The following is a 12070-nucleotide window of genomic DNA, read 5'->3' on the forward strand; positions in this document are numbered from 1 at the left end:
TTCCCTGGCAAGGCGTGCGGGGATGCTGTGTGGGCGAACGCCCTCACCGCTGCACAGGCACCGAGAGGCCGCGAGCCTCCATGCCGTGCACCCCGCGCTGCCGGCCCTCGGCCCTTTCGCTGCAAGGCTGCAGCCTCCTTGGTTGCCCCATCTACGTGTGGGCTGCTTTAATTTCACAGTTACCGAAGCGTCCCCACTTGGTTTAAATCATTGTCAGGCATCTTAAGAATGTAATACTAAGGTTTATCAGGCAGACGGATGATGTTCAGAAATGACAGGACACTTGTTTCCAGTTTTTAATGCTTTCTTGTAAAACTGAAAATATAAAACCAGCCGAGCAAATGGAGATCTCTATATACATGAGGTCTGTGATTAAAAAAAAAAATCCTTTTAGTTTCCCCCCCCAAAAAAGACCAATGAATTAAATGAAAACTGATTAAAGGGACCAACATTCTCAAATTGAAAACATACTTTTCAGGAAAGAAAAAAAAAAAAAAAACCCCTTCTTTACAAGTTTATTATATAACTTACATTTACATTTTTACTGAGAGACCTTACAAAACAAGCTGCTTCAGCTGCTCCTCCTTCCCTTAAAGCATGAAGTTCAAAGTGCCACAGCAAAGGAACAGGTTCCCATAGTACCTTACACAGACTATTCATGTATAAAATGGTTTGGTAAATGTGAGGTGTTTATTTAAATGAGCACATATAGGGATACAGACTAAATAGAAGTACTTGGACAACATCTTTGTTATTACATATACAGTTATAGGTATAATAGAGGAAACAAGGCCGGCACTGTTCTTAGGTGTCTGTATAGATGGAGGGAATGTGATTCAAGCAATGATCAAAGGCGCCATTTTGGAAGAATCCGTTTTCATCCGTTCCATTGGAGACCATATCTTCAGACACACCCTGTGCTTCAGAAATCGCGTCATAGCCTGCAAATGTGACAAGTCGCATGGACATGATTTAGTGCTGCAGTACATATAAGGAAGGGAGCAGAGTTTGAGGCCGGGGGTTATGCTGCACAGCGCAGTGTTAATGGAAAAACAATAGACTTTACCATCAAAGCCTCACCCAGGAGATGCACAGCCCGAGCTCTGTGGGCATTTGTGTCATGGTGTATGAGTCTCCCATGCATTCCTGCGGAGAGCTACCCATTTGCAAGCGAAGTGCAAGTACCGGAGCATGTCTCCCTTGGGAAATTACAGCTATTATCTGAATAGGACGTCAAAACAATGACCGGGCAAGGAGCCTAGCCAGTGCGCCTACAAGTGGTGTAGTCCTCTGCCATCGTGTGTTTTTCCTTTCAACGGCCCTTGGGGAAATGTCCCATGTGTCTCCCAGCTGCTCTTGGGGTTGAGGGGGAGCCTGGGTCCTGCGGCTGGTGGATGCCCACGTGCGGCCAACACAAGGGCTGCCGGGCGCCTGGGCTCAGGTGCGGCTGCGTGTCCCGCAGCTACCCGGGGGTCGGGCACGGTGCTGGCCCTCTCCAAAGGGGCAGAAGGGAGCGTGGCCGAGCACCTTGTCCTCAGCCCCCCAAAGCTTGCTGTGCCACTGGCTCCTTGCCTGCCCCATCTGCCTGGCGCTCGCCAGGCTGTCGGAGAGCTGTTACGGGTGGGGGAAGAAACTCTTTGTCCCTTCCTTCTATAACACAAACCTTTCCCAGCTGCCGTAACCCTCTCCGAGCTGCGGAGCCCCTGGAAAGGCCCAGCTGGGCCGGCCACCAGGCGCTGGCGCAGCTGCACCGTCGCGGTGGCCCTCAAAGCAAAAGCTTTGCTGCTTGGCCCAAAGGCCAGGGCTCTCTCCTGCTGTGCCCCTCTCGCCCTTAACCTGCTTTTGCCGCTGGCCAGCCACGGCTCACGGGCATGTACCCATTTTACTACAGCCCAGCTGGACTTTTTTTTTAAAAAAAAACTTTTTTACGAACCGCAGTGACATGAATTGCGAGTGTCCATGCAGCTGGATGGTCAAAGCCCTGGGATTGGGGCCCTGGGCTCCGCTCCGGAGGGGAGCTCTGCAGGGCCGCCGGGGAGCCGCTCTGGGCGCCTGTGCCTCAGCTCCCCCTCTGCAAAATGAGGGTAACGGTTTTTCCCGTCTTCAGTGTTTCTGGCTAATCCTGAAGGCAAGCAGGGTTTGCGTGTGGCCGACGTGAGGCTGCCCCAGGCCAAACCAAGCCCCCGTGGCTGTGCGGCGTCGCAGCAGCAGTGAAAGACCGACCCGGTGGCCTTGCGCAGCCACCCCGATTTCTCAAAGACCCATAGGCTCGGTCCTTAGAAGTTAATCAAAGGGATCTTCGGCATGTTTGTAGTATTAGAGACCAAATTCTGTGCTTATTTCTATTTCTGCATTTGCTTATGACATACTAATTTACTGTTAGCTTATGGATCAAACTGCTGCCGGGCACACAGCGTCGCGCCAACGTCTCCGACAGTCGAACCGCCCGGCGCTGTGTCGCTCCAAGTGGAGGGACCAGGGTTTTGCTAAGTCTTGCAAGTGTTTATGTTATGCTAATTTCCGTTTGATGAGTCCGTATACCGGGGGGGGATACATGGCCACGGATGGATAAAACCCAAGACAAGCATTCACCCCAGAAATCATTATTAGATTCCAGATAGAGTAAACTATCCAAAGCCCTGAACAGAAAATAAAAATTTATTGACTGTTAATGTGATTCATGGAACAGCTGTTTGCCAGTCACATTTGGCATTCCTGTGAGATGAGATCTCATTTAATATTAATGGGGCTATAAAATCCTGAAAAAAAAATTAATGCATAGCCTTGATCAATCTCGCAAACTTGAATGGCTCTATTTTACACACAAAGAGATGAGATAAGATTTATATATTTCATATATATTTATGTTTCAGCCTCTAAGTATTTGCATACCTCAATAACTACTCTAAAAACAAAAATATTACACAGAAACATTTCATAATAGTTTAGCTCCAGACAGAAAAAAAATCAACTGTTGTTGAAATTGGTGTCTTGCCATAGCATTATTCTTTGTGCCTACGACTTCTTTTGGAAAGTTTATTTAGTCTGTTCTTTAAATATTGCAATCTGTCAATCCAAACTTGAAATTTGATGTTAACATGAAAAAAACCCCTACGTTTTAGTAACATCAAACTTATATGAATAACACGAAAGAATTCAAAGTTGAAGTCGAAACTCCAGCTTAAACTTTTCCCTTGTGTTGGTCACCGATGCATACAGTTTCTAGCGTGGAACACCAGACAAATGCATGCACATCTCGCTCAACACAGTTGCCTTTAATACAAAACAAACAGGAAAGTCAACTCTAATTTTGTGGTCGGACTCAAGCCCCATTTCAAAAAGCATTTAAACATATGTTTTCAGTATCGTCCTGAACCGAGGTACCCTCCTGAATCCAGACATGAAGAAAAATCTCTCTGAGATACGTAAGTAAAGGCTGCAGTAAATGGTAATGTTTCATGGCTCTGACAAGCCTTGGAAAACGTTGTGTTTGATTTGGTAATTCTACCAATTCTTAACTGTGGTTTTAAAAGTAGAAAAAAATGCTCTATAAAAAATGAATATTTATACATTTAAGTGTTTTAGTCATCTAGCTGTAATAACTTACTGCAAAATTTACATTATATAGCTAAATGTGAAAATGGGAAAAGTTGCCATGAATGTGCAGCAGCACTCTTCCAAACAGAAAAGAACGAATTAATATTTTTAGCCACATTTCTCAAAGCAGTGACTTTCTGTTTTGTCAACATCAACATCAGTATTGCAAGACAAAGCCATCCATTTATTCTTAGGTGGATAAGAAGTCCCTGATGCCAGTATTTTCTCCAGAATTTTGTTAACTATCATCTCGACTTGGATCTGATTGTTAGAGCCTGCCTGAGCATACCTGAAGGGATGTGCAACGCATAGCCCACGCAGTAAAGGTGAGAAAGGTCTGGCTTGTCAGCTGCGCTGTAGGTGAGTGTTCCCTGTGACATGCAGCATTAGAATAAAAGGAGAATTTGTCCATCAGCCAAACACAGAAGGATTAAGGAAAACAAATTTGCTTTCCTTGTGGGATTTTTATAAATACAAATGAGTTTTAGTGACTGAGTTTTTAATGCAAACTTATTTTTGTAATAATGCTGATGTAAAAATGTGTTTTTTCCCCCTCCTGCTAAAAATATCATAAGGGTAATTCTTTATAGGCAGAATAAATTACCTGTGGAAGCTAAAGGTGCATTGAGTAAGTGGTAGCCGTTCTGCCTCAGGGGAGCAAAGCAGTGGGAGTCCCCCGGGAGCACGTCACCAGCGACGGGCTGCTCCATTGGTCTGTAGCAGTCACCGTAGTGGAAACAGTTCTGTATTGAATGAAAGCTGCCTTGGTAACCTGAAAACAGATTGCACACACATTTTAGCACTACTGCCATGGTATTAGCTCCATTTCTGTCACAGTATTTCATTACTATTGTGGGGTTTTTTAGTTGCTCAGTTTTAATTATGGAAAAATGATCATGCTATTCTGTAAGGCGCAATAATACAAAACGTACATCAGGCTCAGTCCCACAAAGTGCTGTGGACTGTGATCTCCATCAAGCAGATATCTCAAGGATGTGCTTAATTTCAAGCAACTGAAGACACTGCCTGAATGAAGTCAACAGCTTACTTGTGTTCAAAGCTAAGTAGTAAGTACTTCACTGGATCAGGTCCAGGATGCTCAGTTCCTAAGAGAATGCAGCTATAATGAATTACTGCTAATTTTAATACAATAATGTAGTATTTTAATGAAAAACACTGCTTTGTTTGCAGTGGAGTAAAGCCTTTTCCCATCCGGCGTGCATTACTCACTGCTGAAGACAGCACTATTTATTCCAAATACCTTTAAGAATACCTTAAACCTCTCCTTTCTCAGTGTGCTCTTACTTCAAATGAAAACCCTTCACTGAACACGGGAGGCCAGAGTCTGCAAGGAGAACTGAAGCAAAGGTGCAGGCGTGACACCAGATGGATGTCAGGTGAAGATTTTGCATGCAGTTGGAGGCTCTTCTTGTTTCCGAAAGGTGCCAAGAGAAATCTGTATGGTCTCTGGCTGCCTCAGTCATGCTGCTTTTGGGGTATGTTTGACTTTTTCTGCTCCACATTCCCTGCATTTCTCATCTCCTGTTTTTATACATACATACATATATATATATATACACACACACAAACACACACATATACACACACACATATATACATACACATATATATATAAAAACAGCAGACCAGCAGTTTGGATATTGTCAGCAGAAGCTGTGGATGAACTGGACACAGCAAAAGATATTTAGCAGTAAAGGACAAATCAAATGCCAAGGAAGGAATTTTACAACTTACAAGTTTGTGCCAACATCCTAAAAGAAGATGTTTTTTTGCTCCCACAAGGCTGATCTCAAAGCACTCCACAAGATTTAATGCCAAACATGGCCTGATTTAATTCTACTCCTTCCTCTTGCCCCAAAAACCTCTTCCTGATTAGGATTCCAGGTGCATCTCACACTAATTGCACATTCAGATTAACTATCCCTCTTAGCTTCTCTGAAGGTCCCTTCTGAAATGGTGCTCCTTCACTTACAGGTGACTTAAGTAAACCAAGTCAATCTTAAAGTTTAGTAGAAAATACCATCAGGATTTTTCTCTAATTGGCAGGAAAAGGATGGTGCTGTTTCTTTCTTCCCCAGTCGCATTCAGTTAGACTGACGCTTCCTGAGGAACTGCCGGAAAAGCTCCAGGTAGTTCAGCCAAATGCGGGCAAACCCGGCTCCTCAGCTGATCGAAGCCAGCACGGCTCCACTCGCCTGCTGAAGGCTTGGCTTGCTGGGCCAGTTGTGCAGCTCTGTAGTCTGTTTATTTAGTAATGTAATACCTGTGCCTATCACCAGAGTAAAGGGCAGAATTAGTCCCTTTGCAAATCATTGACTGTATAAGCTTTTTCCTGTTCAGAAAAATCTCCTTTTTCTGCCTTCTCTCTTTAGTACCAAAGTTTGATCAAGTAGATAATATCAGGTAAAGCTCAGGGTCTGACTGTTAATTCTGTTCGTGTTTTCTAAGGTGGTACTATATCAGGCTAAGTGAGGCAGGCAATTCTTTAACAGAAATGCAATGAACTCATCTAGTGGTGAAAGATTTGCTCTGAAGTTTCACAATTTTATGTGTGTTTTGGCTGAAAGTGCAAGGATTAGTTGATTCATTTCTTGAGAACCTATGACCCTCCACCACAAAAAATGAAACTGTTGATACCCATGATTGGTGAAGTACTAATGGATGACTATATTAGATAAAGACACTATGCATACTGTACCAGAGCTGTCCGTTTTTGGGGCTATGTAGAAGAAGGCCTAGAAAGTTGGAACGCTGAATGTTAAATGATGCATGTCCTTCCCCGGAATGAATAGACAGCACCGCTATTTAATGCCCGGACAGCCTGGCTCAAAAAAGAAAGAGCTCTTACGAGAGGTAGCAAAGCCATCTTTTGATGTGGTTTTTAGGTACAGTGCTTTATTGACTGGCTTTTGATAATTATCCTGACTTTTCTGTTTATGAAACATGAACTCCTTGCTGTAAGCCTTCTAAAAATATTACATCCTTTTAAGATGAGCAGTGAAAAAAAGAGACACTTGGCTTCAAATGAGGTATAACTGGTTGCAGAGAGCACTTTATATGCCTTGCTAGAGAAAAAGCTGAACCTTTTCCAGAACGTCTGCTATATACATCACTTCTAGAGAAGGTATGACGTGTATTTTTTCTGTCTCTATAATTGCTGCCCTTTCGTCATGCTCCCAAGCCTGCCTTTGTTAAATCAATTAAACATGATCTACAGGGCTGGCACAGTGGCTCAGAATAGCAGAGAATAGCCAAGCATGACAGAACTGGACTGAAACTAGCTGGATCCAGGGGTTTCTCAAGACCTATGGGTAAGGCTTCTTTTAAGTGCTTTAAGTTATGCTCTCTAGCTACTCAGGAAAAAACAGCTGAGGCAGAGAATTGCCTAAAAATCACAAATCTGGAAAAGAGCTGCCATAGCAACCAAATTCTCCTTCGGGTTGCAGTGTCTGCTCCTCAGCACCACTGAGTGAGTGATCATCGGAAAAGGCAGCGCACAGAAGGTGTTAGGGGAACTGTCCGTTGAGGAGAGACCATGTAAGAAAATACTAGCCATATTGCACTATTGCATTCACCAGGCCCACATTTCTGCAAAGCACTTCCCAAAGAAAACACAAGAGAGATACACCGTTCCTGTCCCAGTGTGCTTGCAGATGTGAGAAGGGCCAGTAGCAAACTAAAGAAAAAGGATGGAGGGAAGAAGGGAAAGGTTACAGCAAGAATATTGGTCATGTGAAGCCAACCATGATACTAAAAACACGAGTTTTAATCCTTTTGACCTGAGTAACATATTGAAAGTTTACTTCCTTTTTCATTAGATTTCTAGAAAGGCTGAGTCAGTGGGACCCTATCAGGACAGGGACAGAGGCTTCAGTGAAGAGCGCAGAAGATGCTCCATGTGTGTAGAAGAAGGCACGGTGACGGCTGGGGGAACGGACTGAAGGGCATGGGGCGAGGCAGCTGCTTCACTGAAGGTGGCTCAGGCCTCTGGCGTGGCATGGCTCTGGAGGATCGCAGCCTCGCAAATCTTCTGTGCTAACAAAAGGGCAGGTTGCAAGCTTGTTTAAATGACAAGTGCTCCTGAAAACCAAAGTCAGTAGACAAGAGACGCGAAGGCCCAGGACCATGTGAGGTGAAGCGGCCACGAGGACCTTTGCAGCAATGGTTGCTCCTGGCAGGTAAGGTTTTACTCGTTTCACACAACCACAGGAGACGAAACCTGCTGCTTGCAGGCAATATAATATTTGATTTGCATATGCAATACAAGCCAGAGCTTTCTTGCAATGTATATGTTTCCAAAAGGTGCAGTATGAAAGGAAGGTGCTTTTGGTTCATTCCGTTTAGTTGTGGTTCCTTCAGGTTTTCTGAAATGCTGTCCTTCTACATGGATTGCCCCCTCCAGGCATAGCCCAGAAAGAATTAGATGCTAAGATATGATTAAAATGCCATAACTAATGGTTCAATTAACAACCACATACGGCTGATTAGAGAAAGCTAAAGATGGAACATTTTTTTACAAGTTCTACAAAAAGACTCCTTTAAGTGGTTAAAATATGAAGTAAGCAAGTAGGCTTGTCTGGTACAAATGCTGCTGCTCCTTCTAGGAGGGCACAAGTGTAGTAGTACCAGTTTGGCAACTAGTACTTCACCAGTATATTTTTTTTTCCAAATGAATTTCAGGTTTTCCTTCAGTTTGTTTGATTTAAATCAATTTTTCTGAAGTTAATTTTCAAATGAAGAATTGACTAAATGTCCTGTCAGTTTAAATGATCACTATTAAATGTTTTATGTGCAGTAGATGTAGAAATATAACAGTTAATAAAGGAATAAACTGGGTTCCAAACATAACATTTAGCTACAATTTTGCTTTGAAATAATTTGTGGTAGAAAAGCTGCAGTTAGCCACTTCACACAGTGCACTGGCTGCCTCTATTTCTCTAAGGCACAACCTAGAAAACTTCAAGCAGTTTTAAAATGAATGATGTAATGAACAAATAATTGGAATATGTCTATTAAATGCCAGCTTGTTATGTCATGTCATTTACATGTATGTGCAAATAAATCCAAGCTCTTCAAATTCCATAAAATTTCTGACATGAAACCATGTCAGGTATAAATAACTGCAGGATTTCTCTGCCTGCCAAATTCTTGCAGCATACAGTAATTTCCATGTGATCTTACTGTGACTAGCTTTAAACATATAAATAATGTCAGTTTATTATTCTTTCATTATCAATATTTCTGCTATCAGCTTGCTGATGCTTGCTGCTTTTTTAAAAATTAGAGAATCACAGTATTTATATGTTTCTATAGAGATGCCTAGTTCTAGAGCAAGAGTTACATAGTATCCTCCTTTTCGGCAAAAATTCAACCCTCCAAGTTACTACAGATTCCATTAGAAAAGTGTGCTATTAATGAATCGAGGAGCAAAAAAGGCTTAGAGCAAGTATAGCTAGGTACAGGTTACAGATCAATTCATTTAAAGGCTGCTAATTAAAATTGATTTTGGAATGACCATTTCCATAATGAATTTATAATAATACTTCAACATTTGGTCAACGTGGAAAATTATTGCTTTTTCAAAACCGCATGACATAACACTTAGAAAGCAACAATTCATGCAAAAGGAAATGTGGTTTTCTTAAGGAATAAAGTCAATTTATTTAAGTGGTTCAAAACTTGTTCTGTCTATGCATTTGTTTCTGCCATAATAACGAGCTGCTAAACTTTCCTCTTGTGGTTTGTAGTTATTTAGCTCATTATAGTAACATAATCATATATCATTATATGCTATCATAAATCTGCCACTTTTCCCTCACAGAGTTAATCTTTTTAAATTGAATAATCTGTTGAGCATCAGGTTGAGTTAGTTTTTCTTTCGGCACAAATCATTTAATATAATATGCTTTAGCTTTTCAGACAAAGTCAGTCCAACCAAAGAGCAAAATTAGGCAAGCAACCTTAGAGTATTTAAGTTATTTGACCCAAACTAGAGGTAAAATACCCCTTGGAGACCAAAGGGCAAAGGGAACTGTTGGGATGCTGAACCCCATTACAGTCGTGCACTACCACTGGGTTTGTGCTGAAATCCTGCATTTCAAACCAAGCCTTAGAGCATATTCAGAGGAAGCAAACCTCCTATTTTGCCCACTGGTGAATTGATCACGTGATACTTTGCTGAGCCAAAAATGACCTTATACAAATAATACTACAGCTGTGAAATGAGTTTCAGAAAACTGGTTATCTGCCTGTACAAACTTATATGCTGGTTATGCTTGCAACCAGACAGATGTCCTGCACACTTCTTTATTGTGAGTATTTACCACACTTAAGCAGTATACCATCTGGGTTATCTAACACATTTCTTAAATATGCAAGCTCCCATTACTGGAGGAATCTGTGATAATAATATCACTTGCTAATTTATACCTCAAAAATTGTAGCAACATTAATTAGTTCCTGCAACAGAACTCTGGGATAGGAAAATAAGCTCCCCATTAAAAAGGCCGGCTAATTCAGAATTTAGGAAAATATCTTAAATTAAGCAGTGAAATAGCTGCTCCCGTTCCTGTCCTCAAGTCACACTGGCCCTCTACAGTTCTACAAAGCACCTCTACAGATTATTATATGGAGCAATACATATGCTAAACTTCCAAATACTAAATAGCAAAATAACTTGTGTCTGACTAAGCTAATGGCCCAGCGCCTCCCTAGCAGTGGACAGAGCGGCAGAGCACCAAGCTGTGCTGCACCCATCTATTTTAGGACTAGATGACACTTGCTTTGGCTGCGTCACCCTCTCCAGACTGGCCGGAGGCTGGGGGACTGGTCAGACGAGGCGCACAGCTAGTAACAGCTCCTGCGTGGTGGGATGAATCCTTCACTGACGCTCGAAGAGTGAGGCAGGGTTAAGTATCTCACTGCATCGTTGAATCACAGAGTTACTTGGGAGCATAATTTATTCTCATGAGGACCTTTGAAGTCATGTCCTAAAAAAGCACTGAATAAAAGAAACAAATCCGTTGTTGCAATAGCTTCCCACATTCTAATAGGATAGGACGGTACAAAGCGGTCTGAAAATTTTAACCCTGTATAAATCAAAACACTCTAGAACTAGGAGTTCCCATTGAAACGCTGTCAGTCTCTTAATGAGGTGGTATTGGCAAAAAGTGCAACAACAGCAGTCAGTTGTTCTTCCCCGCTAGGAGTTAGGAAAGCTGAAAAATCAGTTACCTTGTGATCCCTGCTGCACTGACTGGTTTTGAAACGGAGCGTAGGGTTTATTTGGTAGGGCAGAAAATTGCTGCCCATTTGGTGACTGGCTGTGCGACGGTGGCGAGCCGTGTTTCTGCAGCAGGGACGGGGGCACTAGTGCTTTCAGCGGGCTGACGAGCGGAGAGATTATGTTGGGAGCAAGCCTAGAAAAAGAAAAGATAGGTAGAAAAGCTTTATCATGGCATAAAAATGGGAAAATGAAACACTTGGAAGGCTCCTATTTCCATGCTCCCCAACTATGGAAACATTTACTTTGCAGGTATAAATTATATTATAGAAAAGACAATAATACAGTGGCGCTTTCAGGACGAGCCGCAGCACGGCCGCAAACCGGGTGCAGCAGGGCCGTTCTTGACGTCGGTCTAAGTGCTCCTCGGCAGCTGGTTCAAGAGGCAAATTTAGATGAACTGTGAAATAACGGTGACAACAGTGTCATCAAATTTAACATGACAGGCCAGGGAACTCTGCCAAACCTGCCACAGCAACGGAGGGTCACAGTGACATGCGACTAGGAGGGGTTGAAATAAATCAAGCAGTCAGAGCTCATCCTATGATGCAATAACCCCATCTTCCCAAAGCAGGGAAATTGGGCATGTAATACAGACCACAGAGGGTCTCAATATCCCAAAACTAAACGGAAGAAATAAACCAGTGATGTTAAATGGGGCTTGCCAAGGATGCACTCGAGCCAAATATTTAAGAAATGGAAAACACACCTTTTTTGAGAACGGTAACCACCCCTCTATAAATTACGGCCAGCAATATGTAAAATAAATAAAGAGGCCTAAAGCACAACTTGAAGAGCCAAGCTGCAAAGGGAGGATCTTGTCTGCTTTGGTTTCAAGTGTGGCTGAAGAAGAGGCCAGCATGGAGCGGGGTGGGCCCCAATTCCAGCCACCGTGCGAGGGGAAGGAAGCACCAGAGTGGCGCGGAGCCCACGGGGATGCCTGAGCCCTCTTCAGGTCACCGAGAGCAAATGCTCGTGAGGGTTGGAAGTGCTGAAGAGCCGATGCTTGAGGAAAAATTACTAAAAAGCACCTAAACATTCAGGTTGGCCCCCATGTGGCTGAACTTGTTCTCAAAGGTCTCAGTGGAGAAACAGTTAAACTTTACCCAAAATACACCATCTGTCACTCAGCCCAGCTAAAATTCTTATCTTCTGCAAAGCTGTATCTTC

The 12070-nt window shown here is 42.8% G+C and overlaps 1 protein-coding gene across 4 annotated transcripts in view; it reads right to left on the minus strand.

The window, feature by feature from the left end:
* Positions 1–282: 282 nt before the first annotated feature.
* Positions 283–12070, minus strand: part of GLIS1 (GLIS family zinc finger 1) — a 199540-nt gene continuing 187752 nt past the window's right edge. For 3 of the 4 annotated variants that reach the window (XM_026105865.2, XM_026105880.2, XM_026105873.2), the window contains 3 exons: positions 10852–11036; positions 4202–4369; positions 283–941 (listed from right to left, as the gene is read on the minus strand). In XM_026105865.2, the coding sequence (XP_025961650.2) occupies positions 805–941; positions 4202–4369; positions 10852–11036 (490 nt within the window). In that variant the 3' untranslated portion in view covers positions 283–804. The other variant, XM_026105888.2, reaches the window with a different exon arrangement.

This window comes from Dromaius novaehollandiae, chromosome 8 (genome assembly GCF_036370855.1).
Source record: "Dromaius novaehollandiae isolate bDroNov1 chromosome 8, bDroNov1.hap1, whole genome shotgun sequence".
In the NCBI taxonomy this organism is placed as follows: Eukaryota; Metazoa; Chordata; class Aves; order Casuariiformes; family Dromaiidae; genus Dromaius; species Dromaius novaehollandiae.